The sequence below is a fragment of the Anopheles coluzzii genome, chromosome X, assembly GCF_943734685.1.
Source record: "Anopheles coluzzii chromosome X, AcolN3, whole genome shotgun sequence".
In the NCBI taxonomy this organism is placed as follows: domain Eukaryota; kingdom Metazoa; phylum Arthropoda; class Insecta; order Diptera; family Culicidae; genus Anopheles; species Anopheles coluzzii.
The window spans coordinates 11,799,009-11,822,153 of record NC_064669.1 but is presented as its reverse complement, the minus strand read 5'-3'; the positions used below and the strand labels follow the sequence as shown (position 1 = coordinate 11,822,153).

At 40.9% G+C, this 23,145-nt stretch overlaps 2 protein-coding genes across 2 annotated transcripts; both read right to left on the bottom strand.

Annotated features, from left to right (window-relative positions):
* Nucleotides 1-1,677: 1,677 nt before the first annotated feature.
* On the bottom strand, nucleotides 1,678-10,335 carry LOC120959276 (dopamine receptor 2-like). The gene is made up of 3 exons (XM_040382559.2): nucleotides 8,108-10,335; nucleotides 7,846-7,930; nucleotides 1,678-3,343 (listed from the first exon to the last, which is right to left on the bottom strand). Exons 1-3 carry the CDS (start codon nucleotides 9,418-9,420, stop codon nucleotides 3,254-3,256), a joined length of 1,488 nt encoding a protein of 495 aa, XP_040238493.1. The 5' UTR covers nucleotides 9,421-10,335; the 3' UTR covers nucleotides 1,678-3,253.
* Nucleotides 10,336-18,381: 8,046 nt separating this feature from the next.
* Nucleotides 18,382-22,652, bottom strand: LOC120949047 (ubiquitin carboxyl-terminal hydrolase 45). The gene is made up of 3 exons (XM_040366019.2): nucleotides 22,466-22,652; nucleotides 21,610-22,008; nucleotides 18,382-21,483 (listed from the first exon to the last, which is right to left on the bottom strand). The coding sequence occupies exons 2-3, from the start codon at nucleotides 21,964-21,966 to the stop codon at nucleotides 18,868-18,870; spliced, it is 2,973 nt and encodes a 990-aa protein (XP_040221953.2). The 5' UTR covers nucleotides 21,967-22,008; nucleotides 22,466-22,652; the 3' UTR covers nucleotides 18,382-18,867.
* Nucleotides 22,653-23,145: the final 493 nt, after the last annotated feature.

The following is a 23,145-nucleotide window of genomic DNA, read 5'->3' as shown; positions in this document are numbered from 1 at the left end:
GTTTGCCGTCTGCTAAACGAAGTCTTTCTATATTCCGTTTAGGTAGAGAACTTGAGTCGTTTAGAAGCCGTTTAGTGGTCGTTTAGTGGATTTGTGGCACTTGGGTAAACTCCAACGGAAACCACCAGCACTGAAGCAAGTGAGATTTGAGTAACCGTATTAATACACGATGCGCAATCTCAGATTGCGCATATATTCGTTTTATCAAAACATAAGTCATTTTGCGTAGCCAACCCTGAGCTATAAACGTCATTTCCATACATTTTCAGATTGCGCCAAGATTGCGCATAAATTTTCAAGATTATATGTCCGAGATATATACATTTTTTTGACAGATAAATATATCAAACCGACCCGTTTGACAGATAAATATATGCGCAATCTGAGATTGCGCATCGTCTATTCCCAAGTGCCACAAATCCACTAAACGACCACCAAACGGCTTCTAAACGACTGAAGTTCTCTACCTAAACGGAATATAGAAAGACTTCGTTTAGCAGACGCCAAACGACTCATGCATTCTAAAAATAGCAAAAAAGCTGGTGGCGCTCTCTGTTGGTGGGATACCCCAACCAGTTGAGCTTCATCGCTTGGAGGAGAGCTTTCTCATTTCCTCTGTACTGTTGTATGGTTTCGCATTGAAGTTATGCATCGCTAGAACTAGAACGGCGATACGATTGTTTAAATACTAAACTGCAACGGAAACCACCAGTACTGAAGCAAGTGAGATTTGAGTAATGGTCGTTGGTGTTGATACCCACGTATCTGACCACACGACCATTCATATAGATTTTTGCTCAGAAAGTTAGAAGGCTATATAGGTCATGATAAGATGAAACTTGTCGAAACACATTGCAAGAAAAGGATAGCAATATAATGATGAGTTGTAATACGCCATCTATTGATCAAACCAATGAAGCTGTGGAGCTTTCATTTTTTTTCTATGGATATTCAATTTTCCAGTCGTTTAAGCTTAATCTGTGGCGCTTGGGTTGCTACGGTAATGGTCGTTGGTGTTGATACCCACGTATCTGACCACACGACCATTCATATAGATTTTTGCTCAGAAAGTTAGGAGGCTTTATAGGTCATGATAAGATGAAACTTGTCGAAACACATTGCAAGAAAAAGATAGCAATATAATAATCAGTTTTAATACGACATCTATTGATCAAACCAATGAAGCTGTGGAGCTTTCATTTTTTTTCTATGGATATTCAATTTTCCAGTCGTTTAAGCTTAATCTGTGGCGCTTGGGATATTATTTCATATCATGAATGATAGTGATTTCAACACCATGCAATACAACCCTGCTCAAACAATGCCGTATGCTGAGTTTTGGGGCATCACTGGACAAACTCAGCAGAAAGCTCAAGCATCACATATGGGGGTTAAATGGCTGGAACAGCGATCTCCAATCTAAAAAAGCCGTTACCGTTCAAATAGACATAGAGCGACAACGTCTCGCGCTGGTTTTCGATGAGTTGCGTTGATAAATTTCATACCGCGTAGATCAAAGTAGCTCATTTCACCCAGTCAACCTACTTATTTTTTATTTGTAAGCATACACAAATAAGTCAATATGTATGTGTTTTTTTCTGAGTTTTGCATTAAACTAGCACGTTAACAAACTGGATAGTTCAAGTGTTTCGGATGAAGCAGAAACATCGCGCGAAGCATGTAGCTCTGTTTGCGAAACTGAGCTACTTTTTTGTCGCGCGAGACGTTGTCGGAATATGTCTTTAGAACGGTTACACATCGAGCGTGATTGCAAACGCGATTGCAACTGCCATGCTGGCCGTTTAGAACCCGTTTAGTGGTCATTTAGTGGATTTGTGACACTTGAGAAACTGTCAAAATCGTTTTCGGGCTTGAATCAGCGTAATTGAAGCGCCGTATGCTGCCTTTGAGAGCGTATAATGCGGCCCGTGATGGGCTTATATGTATACGTTATTGTTGTTTTATTTTGACAAGTTTAATCAATGTTTTAGTTTTTACTTTTTCAAGACGAAAATCAGGCTCCAATAACAGCTCAAGCGTCACAATTGCACTAAACAACTACGGGGTCTAAACGACTCAAGCTCTCGCTAAAATGACTAAAAGGAATCCCAACCGTGTGTTTACATTAGCCCTCGAAACTGAGCTACTGGATACCCGCATGTGATTGAAAACCCATCCATCGAACCCATAGTACCCTCAACTCAATATAATTTTGACAGGAGTTCGATGGTTTCGCTATTGGCGATTGGCATGTGTAAACTGGGGGATAGACAGATAGCGCCACCAACTATTTTTTAATATTTTTGAAATGCTCCAGCCGTTTATCTTCTGCTAAACGGAGTTATTTAGGATTACTTTTATAACGACATTTTGAGTCGTTTGGACCCCCTGTCATTTCAGTGATTTGATGCGCTTGGTATCTCATTATACTAATGAAAGGTTGCTTCGGGTATGTGAAAGTTTCGGATTTATTCAGACCTACAGAAATCACGCCTGCATATGGTCTTGCTCAAGGGATTCCTGAGAGACCCTGCCAAATGGACAATACTCTTTCTTTCTTGTGTGCCTCGCTATTCGTAGTACTGAAAGTCGCTTGGTATATGTTGTAAAGAGTTAACAAAGAGATCCATATGAAATGGTGGTAAAAGTGTTAAATTAATACGTTCCCCCGGCGCTGAATTTCATCAACTTTCCGTTGATGAGTTGAATGAATTGAATCAAATAAGTATGTATCAAACTTGAGTTTTTTGCTATCATTTCAACTATTCACTATTCATAAATATTTTTGTGTGTGCGATGAGATTTTTGTTTACTGCAATAATTATTAGAATACGATTATTCTACCTCCATACTGCGGCTGTTCATGCGGATAGAATACAGTTGTTCGCAATGATTGTTCTACTTCTAAAGTATTGTTTGGTTACTGGCTTTATTATATATTCGTGCTCTATTTTGACAAAAACAAAACTTACAACTACACAACCTACTGATAGCACTGACACAATGGCGATAAAAGTACTTTGTTGCAATGGACTAGGAATCTCTTTCTTGGGCATTATTTTTCTTTACATTAGATTTGTACGTATTGTTGAAAAAATCGAAGGGCTTCCAGTCTGAGTGTTCAGTTCTTTCCAGCAATCAACGGCAAATAGAGATTTTAAGTCACTCATAAGAACACAGCATAGAAATTGAACTGAGAAACATAAGAAACTGATAGAAGGCTCGTGCGGTCATCCTATCGTATTGGTGAAAACTAAATATGCGTCTGTTCGCATGAGTTTTGCCGCACTTGTTGTATCCCATGAAGTGAGCAGGTGGAGTAGCATCGTCTCGAAGCCAATCTCTGGAAAAAAACATGGATTGATAATGTTACATTATTCTAATAACTTTAGGCACAATAACTTTAGACGCCTGGAAAATATAATTCTATGTCGAAAGATATCATTACAGAATATTGCGATATTCCCATGATAGCAAGGCACTTTTACGATTAATTAAGTGGCTATAACCACACCCTATTTGCAAAATTACACGAAAATTAGTGATATTTCTGGAAATCACGAGAATTGTACTGATTTGACATGAACCGTCGACATTAAAAATCCGCGTAACTCGAGTGTCGCATAGCTCTTTTCCCGAGTATTTTCTTTAAGCTATCGAAAACCACCCAAAAAACAAAATCGACATTCTTTTCATTCTGGCAGAATAGTGGTCTTTTAGGATTGTTGTTAACTGGGAACTATTAACTACTCGTGATAGCTTGCTAAACACGCTGTCTTGCTTACCGTCCAAATAGACGAAGTCTCGCGCGAAAAAAAGTAGCTCAATTTTGCAAACAGAGCTACTCGTCGCGCGCGACAATTTTGCTTCATCCGAAATAATCGAATTACAGTAGAGCGTCGATTATCCGGGCAGCTCGGGACCGGACGGTTGCCGGTTAATCGATTTGCACGGATAATGGTCCAAGAAATGTCAAACGCATATAAAACATATGAAATTCACTAGTTTTATTATTAATTCACCTAGAATCAATCGATTTATCGTTAGGAGAATATTATTTTAATCAATAACTGTAGGTTTAACAACTGTTCATGAACAAAAATGAATTTCGAAAATACCCCTAGACACTACAGAGCTACACAAGAAACTGGTTTCCCAATTGATTATCGCTGCAAACTTTCGCCGTACACAGCTGCCGTATTTATACGCACGGTTAAGCCGCCCGCCGGTTCATCCGTCCCCGGATAATCGACGTTCTACTGTATCTAGTTTTTTTACAAGCCAGATTAATGCCAAACACAAAAAATTAGATTTGAACACATTTCAACCTATTTTTGTGTGTTTTCAAATATAAAACAAGTTGGTTGACTGAGTCAAATGAGCTACTTTGATCTACACAAAGTGAAATTTAGAGCTATTTTTCGTCGCGCGCGACGTTGTCGCTGTATGTCTAACTGAACGGTTACACACGCGCATCGCTCAGCGCACAGAGTCACTTCCCGTTCCAGAGCGTTTCTACATACACCGAGAATGCAGCTGAGAAATGGCTGTGAGAGAATTGACAATCGGTTTCTCACGCCGGTGTGTGTAGAAGCTCTGAAAAGCGCCGAGATGAGACTTTTAATATGATGTTGAAAAAATCCATTTTAATCGCTAAAATGAATTCAAAAAAGTTTATTTTACTTTTTAATAATAATTCTACGATTATTACGATGGCAAAAATGCAAACTATAATTGATCGTTCGCTATAAACTGCCAATTAAATTTTTTCTCAGCTCCATCGTTCTTTGCAGAGCGTTTCTACATACACCGAGAATGCAGCTGAGAAAATAACTGACAGCATGCTTTGACAGCGCCTGACATCATTTTCGGTGAGAGAATTCTCCTCGGCATGCAAAGAACGATGGAGCTGAGAAAAATTCAATTGGCAGTTTATGGCAAACGATCAATTATAGTTTGCATTTTTGCCGTCTAATAATCGTAGAAATATTATATTATTAGCAAAAGAAACTTTTTTGACTTCATTATAGCGATTCAAATGGATTTTTTCAACATCATTTTAAAAGTCTCATCTCGGCGCTTTCCGGAGCTTCTACACACACTGGCGTGAGAAACCGATTGTCAATTCTCTCACAGCCATCTCTCACCTGCAGTCTCGGTGTATGTAGAAACGCTCGCATGCCGAGGAGAATTCTCTCACCGAAAATGCTGTCAGTCGCTGTCAAAGCATGCTGTCAGTTATTTTCTCAGCTGCATTCTCGGTGTATGTAGAAACGCTCCCAGACAAAACCGCCTGTCCAGTTAGATGGTTCGCGGTGAGTAATTGCGCGTATGTCGATCTAAGTCCCGCGCGCCGGTGCTGTGTTTCCAGTCAAGTTTTAAAGTGTTAGGAGATTATCGTTTCAATTCAAAAGGTAGTTCACGTAAAAAGTACACATCAAGAAGAAGAATAGATTTATTCGTTGTCACGACTTTGCAGATCGGATGCCTCGCGGATTGGAGTCATTCTATAGTAAGTTTGTCAAACATTCAAATAAAAATAAGCACCATGATCATTTGTGTTCATACAAAGTGAAAGCGTTTAAATGTGTTGTGAAGATATAAAATTATTGTTAATAGCAGCCAAACGTACCCTTATTTCTAACGTATAGTATATTCGCGATACATATATCCACATATATTTCAATGATATTGCAACTGGAAAGAAACATTCCAAGAAGAACTGAAGTGTGTGATAGTTAAATAAGAATTTGACACTCTTCCGTTACATAGCCGACAAGAGGCTCAGACCGGAAACTCGCCGTACGGACAAAGACTGTGCTGGTTGTTGAGCACCAGGCTCTCACAATATCGCTTATAGTTAGTGGGGGCTCGAGAGAGCCTTGTACTCAATGCGGAATGATGCACTTGTGACTCTTTCCTGACACAAAACGTTCAATACACCTACATCAGCGGATGGGTAGCTGCTAATCGATGCGAATTTGCATTTTTTAACTCTCACTATGAGTGATACGATACACAGCTACATGAGCAACCATCAATTGAGTTTTCTTGTCCCTCATCTGCTCAGCCCACCAGTATGGAGAAAGAATGTACACCAAATTTTACTCATTTTGTTTGGGAAATATCATTCTGTGTAGAATATGTGTCACAAGTGCATCAGCTTTCATACACCGTATTTCATTGGCAGGTGTTTAGTCTAGTTCTTGATTGTGAAGAGCTCAAGTTTATGCAATTTACAGGTGAGTGACTGCAGGCAGCAATTATGAGATACACGCGGAGGCGAAACAGCCGGGGCGAGTACCGGCTTCGAACGACGAAATCCGTTCGACGCTCATGAGAGAATGAGAATCATGAGATACAACTGTCAAGCATTTAAACACGTTCTACCATTCAAGGATGGTTAAGTTTTGAATTTTGATTTTTTTGCCGTTGGTATTGGATTTCATTCGTTACATCATTATTGGATGATTTGTTATAAATTATAAGGCAGCTTAACTCACTTTCTTGAAATATGAATTTAACTTATTTCAAATTTAGGAGGGACGACAGGATTGGATCTACTTTATCAAATTGTATAAAAATACTGATTGATTTTATTTAAAAGAGTTATAAACGTTATTTACATGGTGAAAATGTTTTGCGATATTTTTCTATAAAGTTTTCAGCAGTGTAACAAATATATATGAAAAACATTTATTTTGACCTTTACATGAATATTCAAATATCTCTCTCTCTCGATAAATATAAATATAAATTTTCAAATCTGATGAAAACTTTTTTTATTGGAAATCGATAACAAAAAAATTCCAAATTTTACATACCTCTAAGTTCAATTCACTTCAATTATTTAAGCAAAATTTAAAGCAAAACGTTACATAGAAAACAACATTCGTTCCAAATCCGCAGCGCAAAACCTCGCGGATTTCTCCCCATACAAACGGGAACGTTCGACCCCGGCAGGTAGAACTCATTCTTTCACGCGCTTCTTACGGTCTCTCAACGGTACGTTATTTTAAAACTGAGCGCCAAGTGAGCGCCTTCTGACAACCGCGGCGAACGGATCTCGTCGTTCGAAGCCCATAGTCGCCCCGAGCATTTTGTTTCTTCACAGTTGTGACTAATTGACACTATAAAAAAATTGCGAATGTATACTTTTAGTATCAGTGATAGGCTTATTAAACGAAGAAAAATACTGTCACCATCATTTAGTTTTTTTTTTAATCGGTTTGATCGATAAGAAAATCGGAACTAGACATGCTTATCTTCGATTTGTTCCCTAGAGGACTTGTTCTTTCAAAACTCGTTAGAGGAATTTGAATTAATTCCTAACGTTTTATAAAAAAACACAAGTAATTAATAACACTTGCCAAAATTGCCATATTTATTGCGTTTATTCGCGGCATATATCTATATGTCTAAAAAGGCACAACTGAAATGAAACATTCCAAGAAGAACTGTAGCGTGTGAGAGGTATATAAGAATTTGACACTTTTTCGTTACCTAACTCTTGTCTGGCTCAAACCGGAAATACGCCATACGGACAAAGACTTTGTTGTTTGTTGAGCACCAGGCTCTCACAATATCGTTTTGCACTCGAGAGATATTTCCGCTTTTGTGCAAAACCGCATCTAACAAATACGTTTTGTCCCCTAAAAGACAGCACATATTTTCTTATGGTAGATAAGCTAGTTGCGGCTATGAAACGGCTGCAACTAGAACCAATGTTCTTCCACATGTTGTTTTATAAAGAAATCGCCAGTTATTGATAGTTTCAGTTCAACCCAACTTGATCATGTCTTTTTCAAACTTGAGTGATCTATGAAATATGTATTTTTTATTTACCTGTGATGCTATCGAACGCCTTGTCGGCTGGTACTTGAGTCTTAATTTTCGTGGGCAGCAAACACACAAAATACGCAGAAATGCCCTGAAAAGATAATAAAAATTGAAGTCCAACAATATAAATACGTGTTAAAACAATTAATCATTATTGGTATTTGTTAATCGTTGGCATTGTTTTGTTGGATAACTGGCCTCAATTAAGGTCTTGGACAGCAATTTTAACTAGGTGTAAATATATTTTAAACTATTATAGCATACTTACCTTCGAAAATCCCGACTCCAACAGGCATAAATAACTGGATTCATGCCTGAGTTGATCCAGCCTAACCAGGTTACTACAGCTGATACTATTTCTTCGTGAGCAATGCAGTCCATACAAAAGCCAGATAACAAATTTACGACAAAAAATGGCATCCAACAGACGATGAAAACTCCCATTACAATTCCTAGAGTTTTGGCAGCTTTCTTTTCTTTGGCAAATTTTGTAAGCTTCCGGGACAGTGAAAAATGTTTTCCCATATGAACGCGATGTCGTCCTCCGATACCGTTGTTCTCTAGGGCTGATAACGGTTCTTCATCGGGATCGTCTGGGGTAGAGTTAGTTGTCTGCAGCTGATGAAGTTTTTTGAGCGGGAATTGATGCTGAGTTGACAACGACGGCTGTGTATTAGGTTGCATTTGATCCAGATGTTGAAACTGCTGGTAGTGATCGGAAGCAGCCAACCGCGGATGGTTTAGGCGCTCACGAGTGGTTCCACCACGATGTATTCGTAACGTGAGCTGAAGTTCGCCAGATGCCATTAAGACTTGTTTAGTGCCAAGTTTTAGTGAGCGTGTTTGAACGGCGGCCGCTCGATATATTCGGCAGTATGTAAATACCATTACTATTAATGGTAGGTAAAACGATATGATGGATGAAAATACAAGGTAACCAAGGTGCTCAGTGAATGTACATTTAAACGGTAGCATATCTGTCTCGCGAACTGCTCTCCACCATAAAATCGCCGGGAAACTGATCGCGCTAGAACAGATCCAAACTGCCGCTATCAGTACTACCGCTTTTTGGCGCGTCATTTTCATTGGATAGGAAAATGAATCCGTGATTGCCCAGTATCTGTCGAGCGAAATGACGCACAGGTTCAGAATTGATGCAGTGCTAAACAGAACGTCAAGAGATCGCCATATGTCACACCAGTCCGTGCCAAAGAACCAAGTATTTTGTAGTACCTCGTACAATGCAGAAAAGGGCATCACTACTAATCCTACTAAACAGTCCGCCACTGCCAGGCTGGTAACAAAGTAATTGGTAGCCGTATGAAGATACCGCTCACGAATAACAGCTAATATAACTAGTGAGTTACCAAACACAGTAGTGAACGAGAATAGTAATAAGAAGGTCAGCAGGCCAGCTTTGTCATTTGGAAGCGAAACTATGTAATTGGAAAAATTCGGTACAACTGAACCACAGTTTATGCTGAATTCCACCGAACCATGAGATACATTATAGAAGGATATATTCGTCAATGCTGTCAGTTGCAGAAACTCCCAAGGAACTTCGCTTGCATTACTCATCATTCACCGCCACTTTAGTTAATCTTGTTGGTAACCTGCTGAGAATTGTATAGAAATATCGTAAAATAGATTTGACAACATTATCAAATAAACATCATTATGATACAGTTAAATGTTCAGCAGAAACAAAACAAACCATATTTCTAAATACATCTTTCTGGAATTACTAAAGGATCATCCATCAATTACATACGCAAAGGAAAGTGATATTTGGCAACCATGGGGTAAAAAAGATGACACATTTTTATATACCAGTAGTAGGAGAATGACAAAAAAAGAAAGTGGCAGACAAAAGCATTTGAATAGTTTTTATAAAATAGTTTTTTACCCAAAACTTTCCAATTCCAAAAAAATGCAAACTCATTGGGCCCAAATTGAGTGCAACTGCAATTGTCACAATCGTTGTCAAAATGGTGTTTTCAATCGCGGTTGCGCTGTGCATTACAAGTCGCATACAAAATAAGATAACTATAAAAGCCAAAGCTTTGTAAAATATAAAGATTTTTTTTATAATTGGCGATTCACAATATGAAACATGTAGTCTAGCTCACGGATAAGTAACTAATAGAGCTCACTGTGAAGCTAACATTGCAAACGGTACTTTGATAATATAAAACTTCTCTACCACATTTAACTGGAACAATTTTCGCACAGTTTTTCGATTGGTGTTTGTTTGGAGGAACATTTATTTTAATATTGCTGGGATTGGATAATACTTATATCATGTTTGAAAAAAAACCCCTTTACAATCAATTCGTAAATAACGCCAACAAGAATAAAAATCGAAACCACAAGAGCAAAACCGATGAAGGCGCGAGGATACGCTTTTGTAAATTCCTCATCCCCCCGTGCAGTTACGAGCAGATCACCTTCTCTCACCACATTGTCAGCTGAGCACGACTCTTTTGATCAGCCCCCCCCACCTAAAGCTGACACCATAGCTTGCCCACGAGATTGACTCGATGGAAGATAATAATGTCACATGAAAACGACCACAGCACATTCAATTAATAAACAATAAACAAATAAACACGGCCATCGAACAGAACAACGGGTAGTGTCAAATTTGGTATGAGATAGAGTCCAACGCAGCAACACGCTTTCTGGATGTAATAAGTAAAACATTGGAAGTACATAAAGTAAAAAATATATAAACAGAATATTTGATACACACATATATATATACACACACATATACAAGATTTACAAACATATACATCATTTTAATTGCTAGACTTGCTACATATTAGAGTATAATTGTTCATGATAATTTTATAATAACCAACAACTAATAATAACAAAAAAGTAAATTTTACTTGCAAAGCAGGGGCTTTGATGTTACTTACATAAAAGTTAGCTCTTATTTCTGGTGTGGTATTTTGTCGATACGTCTATATTTATTAATAGTCTATCGATCGAAAAATTCAATGAATCCTGACTACTCTTGGCAAAGGCAAAGGCCAAGCATGTGAGGAGAGTTAATTCAGTCATGTGGAAAAAAGGTTCTATAGATGTACAGTCGATCAATGAACCGTTGAGCATCGATTTTGATTAGGACATCCTATATATTTTGTAATGATATTAGCTGTACGGGAAAGAAACGTAAAATATAAATTACGAAATTGAACATTTGTAGATAACAAGAAATTTAAACATAAGCTAACGATAATATTGATTATAATTATGGCTTATCGATATCTCCTGTATTCATTTTGAAACAGAATACGTTACATCGGAAATAGTTATGGGTTCTCGCTTCCGCGCATTGTTACTCCAACTGAGTCGAACCCACGGTTCCGCTCATCATATACTCGGTTCCTTGAGAGCCGTCAGGAGTTGTTGAGGCTGTCGGAACCGCCAGACACATTTGTAGCCGATTGCAACCGCTAGTTGGCAGCCAGAGTCGTCGGGGTTTATTTGGAGTCGTGCGGAGTCGTAGGTACCGCTCGGAGCTGTTTATGTTAACGGTTTATATGGCTCCAACCAGCTCTATTACATGTGGTAAAAAATAATCGTAACAAATTCCTGTATGTTTTGAATGAGCCATTTTACAGCCCATGAACATTACCACGTTTCTATTTTGTTACTGGAACTAATCCAATTCCTTGTTAAGGACTCATCCTTTTTTCTCTCATTGAGTATGTAGATAAATATTCTGTTTTCCAACACATTTCCAATTACGGTCCATGGTTTGTCTTTGATTGATTATTTAAATATTATGGACTGATTGCAACCTCAGCGAAATTGTAACAGCGAAATTAAATTGTCTTGAACTCAAAGACGCATCCTGACCAAAGATTCAGCCGTGGCAGTGCCATATCTATATAAAAAATACAGGGAAATCTCTCTTGAAGGTGAATTATTTCTTTAAGATGTACATTTTGATGGTCCCGTTATATTATATAAATGTTTTGTCTCTCTAAGATGAATGTTTTTCCAAGGCGAATATCCTTCAAGCTGCATTTGCGATTTGGCAGCCAAAATTCTCAAAGATTAATTTTTAGGTGGGCTAACAAAAATATTAGTCACAGGATTCCATGTTTTTCTCGTAGTTTCTTGGATACTTCATAGTTAGTTTTCCTCAACATGAATATCTCTCAATGCTGACGGCCCCTTGAAGATTCACCTTAGAGAGATTTCACAGTAGTCCAACATAATTAAACTCTATAGTCTTATGCTCTGCTCATGAAATATAAACTTTCACCTGAGAGATTATAAAGTACCTTACTGTTTTTAAAGAATGTTTACAGTCCTGGTCATTATTTGGAAACGACAAAGAGAGCTGTGGTGGACAGCAAACACATGACGATTATACGTTCTGTACATAGAACGTCTTTGGTGTACATTATACTGCCACATTAGGAGATAGAACAGATCAGCAACAAGGAAACTCAACTGACAATCACACACTTTAGCTGATCAATTTTAGTGAGAAAAAAGAGAGCGGCATAATCATATCAAACAGGTACTGCAATTCCGATAATTTAACATTCAATGAAAGGAACGTGTCAGAAGTGTATCAGCTCACATACACCACATTTCTAGTCTGGTGAGTATCCGTTTTGGTAATCTGAAATTGTCGATCCGGTTGTCTCTGCTTCCACCTGAACATACTCAAAGGGTAACGCAAAGCACTGCAGAAGTTCAGACGCGCTACCTGCATGCTTACAGTAACGGTAGCCAAAAATTCGAAATAAATGTGCGCACTGATCAACGTCGATATGGTCCTAACTAGAGATGTATACACTGAGTAATATATTTTTATTAGTTGAATCCTGCAGGTAAATGTTAAGATTCAACCCAGAACTGAGATTGGATTCAAATATTTTCATTATTTACTCTGTTTTTATAACATAACCTCTTTGGGAATATATTCACGCTGATACATGAGATAGAATCTCAAAAGAATAATGATCTAATCATGCCTTTCAGAACGGAAAGAGAAAAGATCCTCGTTATTATTGAAAAAATATTTGAAACTTTCATATCCACAGTAGCTTTGAATGTTTGGTTTCGATTCATTTGCCTGATTTCTTTGGCAAGATATTGTACAATTTGTAATATTGGTTATACTTCTTACGAACATTTCAATCACAATCACCCTGTTACACTCTCATCTTGTTGTTTTCTTGATAGCTATCATGCAATTATATATATCATGCTATGACCAATGCAAACTTTCAGAATTGTTTGGCATGAAACAAATATTTTGACGTTCAACTCATCGCCTACCGTTCGAGATGCTTGCTTAAGACTGATTGTCTAGAATAGTATATGTAGTTCGAAATGTAGGTGGTAATTAAAATAAAAACTTACGTTTCAACACCATTGCTTCCTCGATGATGTGTCTCGAAGTGTATTACCCATTTTTTTTTATTTCAGAAGATTTAGACAATTCACATTTAGTTCCACTTGCGCTATCAAAAAAAAGTGTCATTTATTCACACACTCCAGTATACTGAATGGAGCTTCTGTCCACACTTTTCATAGATTCTCTTCGGGCGTTTTGTATGTCTTTGTATATACAAGGTCTCATTAGAGGATCTGAAATTCACGAAGAAAAAAATTACCCTTCATTAGCACAAAAATTGCGCTATGGTTATTGGCCCGTTAGTATTGCACTTTTGTGATCTAGTATACCCTAGTAGCCACCATATCTTGGCTTAATAGAAACAGTACAACGTTCAATTTTAATGCACTCACTTCATATTTTAAACATAAAATCTGTGCGATGCTGCAGTAATTCATGATGTGAATATGAAGTAGAGATTTGAGTGTAGTTCGTTTGATTGAGATTGATAGCCGTGTAAATAACGTTATCATCTTACACGGTTGAGGTACTCTAATAGCCGAACGAAAGTGGCCCAAAACACTGGAACTACGCATTCACTTGATTGAATATACATAACTTACAATGATAACGAAAAACGAACTTTCTGTGGTATGTTGTATCGCGTACGGATGGCTTCAAACACAGCGAACAACATTCATGGTTTGAGTAACGATGTCGACTGACGTTGTGGCTGACGTTTAGTTGAAATTAAAGCTTAACCCGTTTACATTACGTTGGCGTTATCCTTAGCCTCAAACCCAAGCAGCAGTTTCCATGCTCCCATTTTCTCATGTTGCGGGCTGTCCGTTATGGTGTTGTTTCTTCAGGGAGAGGAGGGCTTACAGGATCTCTCCGCAAACCTCCTTGCTCGTTGACAATTTAGAGTCCTGCAGAGAATCAAAACCAGAATACCCAACCAAACTCTTCAGGAAGGCGCATATCCTGGGGCAAGGGGGTGGATTTACATAACGACGAGTACGTAGTGACCAGCTGTAGGGAGAGACCTTGTAGTTACTGAGTTCTTCAGGGATTCTTTGAACTTTGGAACACTTTCTTGTAGGAAGTTAACTTTATGTGATGGGAAGTGGACTCCTGGGTACTTAAGGTTTTGGAGAGACCCATTGAAAATTGGTATTGGATTCCAAAAGCACGATATGCCACTCGTAACCGGATGGAATACATTATTGACAAAAATTAAAACAAACCTTAAATAATTGATCCTTGAGAGCCTGAATCACTATTATTATATAGAATGTTATATAACAAATAAATAAATAAATAAATAAATAAATAAATAAATAAATAAATTAATAAATAAATTAATTAATTAATTAATTAATTAATTATTTAATTAATAAATTTATTTCTATTTATTTTATAATTTCATTTAAATAAATAAATAAATAAATAAATAAATAAATAAATAAATAAAAAATAAATAAATAAATAAATGAATGAATGAATGAATGAATAAATAAATAAATAAATAACTAAATAACTAAATAACTAAATAAATAAATAAATAAATAAATAAATAAATAAATAAATAAATAAATAAATAAATAAATAAATAAATAAATAAATACACATACATATCAATATCCATAAAAATCTTGTAATTAATTTATATTTTTGTTCTTTTATTATTTGATGGTTATATTATTATTATTTTAATATTAGTATTAGTAAAAAATAGTATATTATTACTTAGTATATTAGTAAATGAAGTACTAGTTAATTATTTTATTATTATTGTTATTTATACTTCTTTTTCGACCTACTCTTAACTAGTACATATATATTTTGTACAAGAACTACATATTTTGAACACCAAATTGGTCTAAGGCCAAAAAGACTACCGAAACACTTGTCAAGCTTGGGACGTTTGATGGTGTGTTGTACAGAGTACGAAAGCATATTGTTTTTGTTCGTAGCTAACTGCTCAATTGTTCTGCATGTGAAACGTTTAGTGAGCAGTTGAGTGAACAGTTGCTGCCAAAGGAAACGATCGGCGGGGTTTTCTCGCATCCGTCGTCGCCGTACCGTTGACGAGCGAAAACCGCACGAATGGGTAAAATAAGGGAAGACTGTTGGGCTGGGTCGCTCGGAACCCTTGCATTGTTCAGCGGCTTATTCTATTTTCTCTGCCATATCGCTTTTGTTTCTCAATTGGCCTGTCTCGAGACTTTATAATGCAGTCGTGAAAATGGCAGTGAAGTCAGTCTACTGTCTTTTGATGTCTGTTTCTAGCACAGTTGGCACAGCCCCTCTTCAATCTTCCTTCGGGCTTACAGAACGCTTTCATAGGACATGGCACGAGTGAGACTGAGAATTGCTTTGTGTTATCCGTTTTGCTTCCCGTGTCGCGTGGGGAAGGGCGATAGAACATTGGTGACATTTTTTTACACTACATTTTCCTTACAAAGTTTCCTTGCACTGGCTTAAAACATTTTTTTACTTACATTTTGTCACAATTTCCTTAGAAATTTCCCTACTTGTGAAACAAAAGTAGGTGATATGTTATGTTTACTTTCACTACATGGGCCCTTCAAGTTGTACTTGACCCACTTTTGTTGGCTTTATTTTGTTCGGATTTTTTCAGAGATCTATTCAAACATTTTGCCGGTCTGGTGGTACAGTCGTCAACTCGTACGACATAACAACATGCCCGTCATGGGTTCAAGTCCCGAATAGACCGTGCCCCCATACGTAGGACTGACTATCCTGCTATGGTAACAATAAGTCACTGAAAGCCAAGCTCACTTCACTAGTGGGTACAGGCAGGCCTCGACCGACAGCGGTTGTTGTGCCAAATAAGGAAAAGAATTGAAAGATTTAAAGCAGGATTAAAAAAAAGGTAAACATAACCATAGCTAGTTTCTATATCCGCATTCGTATTTTTTGGGTTTTTTCAAGCAGTTATAAAACGCCTCGTGGTACAGTCGTCAACTCGTACGACTTAACAACATTCCCGTCATGAGTTCAAGTCCCGAATGGCGAACGTGCCTCCATACATAGGACTGACTATCCTACTATGGACAATCAATAACAAAGTGGTTGTTGAACCAAAGAAGAAGAAGAAGAAGAAGAAGAAGAAGAAGAAGAAGAAGAAGAAGAAGAAGAAGAAGAAGAAGAAGAAGAAGAAGAAGAAGAAGAAGAAGAAGAAGAAGAAGTTATCAAGAAGTTTATCAAGAAGTTATCAGGTTGTTTAAGGCCATTTATTTTTTAAAAATATCGTGGAAAAAAGTAAAATTGTCTGCAACACAACCGACATTTTGTAGTATCCACACGAATACGGTTACAAAAATGTGATTCTAGGACTTAAACAAATCTTACTTTGACGTGTTCGAAATTCTGATCTGAATTTGGTAGAAAATATTTTGAAATAATTATGACAAGGCTATATGCAAACAATATGCAATTTTACGATGCAAATGAGTATAAAAAGCTATTTTGAAAGCTGGGATGTAGTTTTTACAAGCAATACTGAAACACTTGGGCATTTGTATGCCAAACAGGACATTCGATGTAATTGCAGGTGCACAAAATGCAAAAAACAAGGAATTAATAGAAAAATAAGAAATCTAAGCAAAGTAAACATTTCTTAATAATTTGTTAAAGTGCGCCTAAATAAACTACACGTTAACAACGTTCATAACGTTAAATAATTAGTGTAAGAACTACATGCATGGTAAAAATAATTAAAAAAGGGGCAAATTTCCTATTTTACAACCACAAACAACCATCCCAAACTGATCGAAGATATAGCAAAAACACGAAAACTAGAGATGTGGCTATAATAACTAGCCGCAGTGTAGTAAGGGGTGCTACGGATAGCAGTAAATTGCTGATAGTAGTAGGAGTAACGTATTTCTTTTTTTTATATTTGGTTCAGTGATAATCATTTTGAACCCACCGGCCTGCCCAACCCATCCCATCTATACCTAAGAGAGGCGAAGGTGACATAGGCCCTACCAAACGCCCTAAAGCGCCATCCATCAAATATGTAACGCTAATAGGGGGTGCGGGTGGGGGGAGTGGGTGTCGTCAAACGTAACAATTTGTTACATAGGGGAGAGGGGGAGTTTATCTTTTGTTACGTAACGCAAAATTTTAACATTTTGAATTTATATTTTTTCGAACAACTAATACAGGGGTTCCAGTAGTTCTCATAGCTGTGGGACACTTCATTGACTCTTTCATACGTTGCTTTGACTGCGGTTTGTTTTCTAATATCTCTTTCATACGTGAAATGAACCTAATGTAATGGGAATTGGAGCAGCAGCACCCTTGTATAGCACCCTTGTTCAACAAATCTAATAGGATTTTCCAAGCAACCTGTCCAAAAAGGATGCCAATCTGTATGATCGAGTCCAATTTCCATCATATGAAGTTCACTTCCAATAAGAAAGAGTCAAGGAAGTGTCCCACAACTTTGAGAACCCCTGGAAAACCCTGAAAGTTATAAACGAATATTCTTCTTCGTGACTTAACAACCTTCGCGGTTATGCCCGCCTAAAAAAGATCATCCTACGTTTTAGGCAGCCGAATAGTCCGTCATTTGGTCCGTCTAATTTGGTAACCACGGACGGAAAAACTAAACAAAGGATCGTCGCAGTAGCGTTGCATTCCGTTACTGCGACGACCACAGTGTGGGTGCCCCACTCGATTGTAGGCAGGCAGGCATTTCGTGATAGTAGCATACGATTCACAAGTAACGATACGCGCTTAGAAGCAAATGGCACAAGAATTAACTGTAACGCTTTAAACACGATTGGTCGTAATTGTATAAATACATCGAAAATGCAGCCAAAACTCTTGCAAACATTACCGATGTTGTTCGTAAGTTGTAAGACATGCGTAACATATTTAACATCACATGTTATGTGAAATAGAAAAATCAATTTGATGATGATACAACATCTAAAGCCAAATAATCATTTCTGGAATATTTATGGAGGACCAGGAAGATGGCTGGAAAACGCTTCTGATGATAGTGATGTAAGAACATTGCAAACCGTGCTGAGGATCCGATTATCACAATCTATTTGAATTTGATTGCTGCATTTTGCGTTTCGTAATTGATGGGTGACGCCTTAAGTGTACGTAATGCAATCATTAACATGTTACAATTTGTTGTTGTTGTTGTTTATTGTTCTTTAGCACAAAAGTAGTAGCTGAGAAGCAAAGAGTAACCAACCCACACATTTTATATCATACACACGCTGTTCGAGAAGAGGATTTGAAGTTTACCTTTACAACAGTCATTGAATTTTTTGTTTTGTTTTAACAACTTCATTTTAGCCGCATCAAGCCGCACGGCCAAGCAAAACGTACAAATTTAAAAATGTTATACGAGAAATTGTGACGCTATAGTAACATGAAAATAGATGGCAAAAAATATAAATTATTGACCACTCATCAAAATTGAGTAAACGGCTCACGATTGCTGTCGGTGTACTACGGACCAAAAAAAAAAGAATAAAAATAAATTTCTTCTACACTGAGTAGAAGATCCTAGGGAGTAATAACATAGTAACGAGACTGGCGGTAAACATGCATCTGTGCGGGTAACGAAATGCAAGAAAGATCACGGATCGGATGGATGACGAGAGCAGTTAGAATATGCGCTCATAGAATAGCAGGTAGGCCTGGACCTTCAGTACGCTCTCCTCCGTGACCTCGCGCACGTAGCTGTCCGATACGCAGTACCATTTGCCGGGCGGTGTTTCCACCTCCTCCGCCGCGGGCCGGGCTTGTGGCTTGTGGGCGTACCCGACCGCACCTTCCAGCTCGTCCTGCGGCTGCCTGTCCCGCGGCTGGGACCGCTTGCGGCCGCACTCGTCGTTGTCGCTGGGCGTGTGCGAGGAGCTGAACGAATCATCACTGTCCCGCACGTGCAGCCCCATGCGCATCGCCTGCTCTTTGGCCATCTCCTGCTCGGACTTGCGGTCCAGCTCGTCCTTCGTGCCCTGCGGAATGAACTTCCACCGCGGATCGCCCGGGCCGAAGGTCGGCCGCACCTTCACGTACGCGACATAGTGGCCGCCGTGCATCGAGCCGGAGTGTTCCACCAGCCCGTACAGCGCGTACAGGATCTTTTTCTGCCCGGGGCGGATGTGCGACGCCCGCTTCACCTTCGACCCGCAGAACGGCGCAATGTCCAGCACGAACGGGAAGGACACCAGCTTGTTCAGCTTTTTGAACACACTGCGCAGCCCGACCTGGAAGCGCTTCAGGTGCAGTATCAGCACGGCGGGCGGTTGCGAGATGAGGAACTGCTTGGTCGCGTTCGTGTTGACCGACGGGCCGCCCTTGCCGTTGATGCGCTCCGTGCACGCCTCGCAGCACACCTTGTTGTTGCCGGTCATCAGCTCCACCGCGGTGAAGTTGTTGAAGCAGGACTGCACCGAGTACTCGCCGTCCTCGCACTGGTACCGTGGCGCGATCGTGTTGCTCCAGTCCGCGTGGCTGAACGTGCGCTGCCGGCCGCGCTTCGGCTCGCCGGTGCAGGTGTCGACGTCGCCCGCACCGCCGGCCCGCGCGCCCTGCCGCTGCCTGCTCGCTTCCTCGTCCGTTTCGCTGCTGCCGCCATTGCCCCCGGACAGCTGCCGCACCATGTGGGCCGCCCGCTGAGCGCTGATCCCGACCTCGCACACGATGTTGCTCCCGTCCGACTCCTTGTTGCTGTTCTCGGGCGCATCGTCCGACTTCTCCGGCATCGAGCGCAGCTGATTGCCGTTCTGGTCGACCGCCGGCGCGGAACCGCACTTCGATAGCGCGTCATCCGTCACGTCGTTGTCCTCTACGTCCGCGTCGGACGGTTCGCTCGACTCGTCCGACGAGCCGTCGTCGTTGCCCTTGGCGCAATCCGATTGGAATGAGTGATCCTCCGTCAGCGGTACCATGTTTGCCATCGCTTCGCTCTCGTCGCCGGCGCTGGCCGGCTGCTCCGCCGCGGCAGTCGTGCCAATGCCCCCCACAACGCCTCCCACCGAGGACAGGTTGATTCGATTCTTCTGATGCTTGGCAATTCGCTTGGCCTTTTTCTCCCGCTCGCGCTCCTTCTTGCTCGGCGCCTTGGAGAGCGCCGTGTGGCCGCCGGTGCCTGCCGCTGCCGTGCCCCTAGCCCCAGCCGACACCCCGGTCATGCCCGGCCCGTCCGGCTCGGGGCTGCTGCGCCGCCGGACGGGCGGCTGCGGCTTCTCCACGCACACGGGCAGCGAAATGTCGAGAAAGTACTCATGCTGCGACGAGGTATGGTGGCAATCCTGGCAGGTGAGGGTCGACACGAGCGAGCCGCGGAACACCTGCTCCGGCCGGAACACCCACTGCGAGATCTGCTCGTTGTAGTACTTGGCCAGCGCGCGCTGCGTGCCGTCCGTGTTCTGCCGACTCTTGCGCGACTCCAGCCCGAGCTTTTGCAGTATCAGCGACTGGTAGCGCCGCAGATCGTCCGTGCGCACGCTCTCGAGCAGGTGCCGCAGCAGCTCGTGCGAGTCGTGCTGGTCGCCCCCGTCAAACTGGGGCCACTTGCTGGTCAGCTCCTGCAGCAGCCGGTTCGGGGAGAGCGTTTCGGGCGCGTTCGCCTGCAGGTCGGTCAGCAGCTCGGTAAGCGCCTCGGTGAGGCTGCGCCAGTTGTCCAGCACGCCGTCGATCGGGGGCGCCAGTATCTCCGTCCCGTCCGGCAGCTTGATCGTCCCGCCCGGTATGTGCACCTTTTCGCCCTCGGTCGCCGACTGCTTCAGAATGTCGGACAGGTAGGGTGTGCGGGCGAGACACTGCAGGACCGCGTTGAAGAAGCACGTGTTGCCGAGATTGGACAGGCCGCGCACACGCGGCAGCGCGTCGATGAGGCTTTTGGTCGCGTGCGGCACGAGGCTGGAGGACGATGCGGTCGGTCCGGCCGCCTCGGGCCCCTTGCCGCGCGCGCTCTGCTCGTACGTTTGATCGCTGGAGTTAAACTTGGCCGCGTCCGGCACGTCGAACGAGCTGTTTGTGGTTGATTGTAGCGCGTCCAGCACCAGGTTGCGCACGGACTCGGTCGCGTTCTGTATTTGCGCGTCGGTATGGGCGGCTGCCGCTCGCACCTTCGCTATTTCGCGCTTGACAAACTCGACTATATCGAGCAGCTTCGGCTTGGCGTACGGATCGACCGGCACGCTGCAGGTGTAGCACCACACATCCAGCGTGGTGGTGTTGATTGCAAGGGCGTGCATATCGGAGCGAGGCGTCTAGAGGGCGAACGTAGAAGCGAAAGAAAGAAAGAAAGAAAAGAAAAAACAACCACACACACACACACACTGTACTAAACGAGTTCAAACAGTGTCACTGTACGCAAGAACGAAAAACAAACTTACTGCATAATGCTGCAAAGCGTGCTGGTTTTTGTTCCGGCCACAGAGTTGTGTGCCACATTTGAGGCAGAACCACAGCGAGGTATCACCGTTGATATCGTTCGGCGTTTTCAGCGGCTCGTTGACATAACTGCCGCCGCGGGCCGCCTGCTGCTCGTCCGCACACTTGCTGCACGTCCTTCTGCACCACTCCTCGTTGCTTTTGATCTGTTTGCGTATCGTGTTCAGGTCGATGGACTTCTGTATGTGCGTGCACATCTCGCCGCCGTTCATTTTGGTGGCGAGTAGCGTTTCGTCGTTCGATTCGGTCGAGGAGGCACCACCGTCCACACGGTAGTCGCTGCGCTGTCGTTTGCCCATTGCCAATGTCAAATGCCACCCTTTGCCGTGTGCCTGCTCGCTCTGGGGAGTAAAGGGAAGGCGCTTTTAGAGACACAAAATCGGTCGACAGTGAGCAGCGCAAAATATGAAATAAACTGCTTCTCGCACAGATATTGGCACAGGGCTATCGGAGGAGGGATCGTAGAAATGTCAGAACATGCACATGAAACAGTCAAAATGTATTTCTCACGTCATACTCAATATTGCTTCGATATGCCCATTCGGATCGATTTTTTTATTTAGTTGAGAAAAACATGCTTCACCGAGTACTGCATCCAATTTATTGGGTATACACACGAGCATTCTTGCATTATCGAACGATTCATGCTTTGTGTAATAATAAAAATTCCAACTCGCTGTACAAGTCAAAATGCAGTGGCATAAAAAAAACAGCTACCCCACAAAAAAAAAGATAGCCAAACCCCGTGTTAAAGTTTCGGCAAGCGAAGAGGAACGAAATGTAAAAGGGGTCGCTTACCGCTTTTGCTATTCCTTTTTTTTTATTTTTTGCTTATATTTTCGTGGATCCCGACGAATTGGTTCAATGCGTCTCCACACTAGAAACCGCACACATATAATACTGAGTTGTTCAGCGCACCTAGTTTGTACAATTTGTACAGGATGTGGCCAGCCGATTACACCGCAAATGTAATAGGATCTGTCATTCGGTAACGTGCACGCAGTGGCTCGATTGCTCTAGATCATTTTGACAAGGTGTAGAGAACGAAAACACAGTGTAACGGAAAGGTGTATGGATTCAAAACGGGATGTAGGATAGGTCTACCAATTGATGTGCTATCGCCAAAAAAGCCAAAATTAAGAACAGAATCTGGCAATTGGCGGTTTCATATTAATGTATTCGTGTAATTTTTCGTATTTCCTTATTTTCTAACAAGTTTCATAATTTTTCGAAGTCAACTAATCAAACAATCACGATAATTATTATCACTCTCCAAAAACCAACCACTGCTTATCGATGCGAAAAAAACCGCTCAGCATTAAGTTTCAATATATACGTAAAAGAGAACACAGAACCAATTCCAAATGATGTTGACAATTTAATTATGATTTATTTATACTGAAACAGCACAGTTTTTTATTGTTTAACAATGTTAAATAATTATATTATCAAGATAACACAACAATTGGTGCGAGAGA

Excerpts from the sequence above, each read along its gene's own strand:
- LOC120959276 (XM_040382559.2), bottom strand. The coding sequence starts at position 9,420 with ATGATGAGTAATGCAAGCGAAGTTCCTTGGGAGTTTCTGCAACTGACA. Across the intron at positions 7,931-8,107 it reads TGGAGTCGGGATTTTCGAAG|GGCATTTCTGCGTATTTTGT; the intron begins GTAAGTATGCTA and ends TTATCTTTTCAG. Across the intron at positions 3,344-7,845 it reads GGCGTTCGATAGCATCACAG|AGATTGGCTTCGAGACGATG; the intron begins GTAAATAAAAAA and ends GTTTTTTTCCAG.
- LOC120949047 (XM_040366019.2), bottom strand. The coding sequence starts at position 21,966 with ATGGGCAAACGACAGCGCAGCGACTACCGTGTGGACGGTGGTGCCTCC. Across the intron at positions 21,484-21,609 it reads ACGCTTTGCAGCATTATGCA|ACGCCTCGCTCCGATATGCA; the intron begins GTAAGTTTGTTT and ends TTCGCCCTCTAG.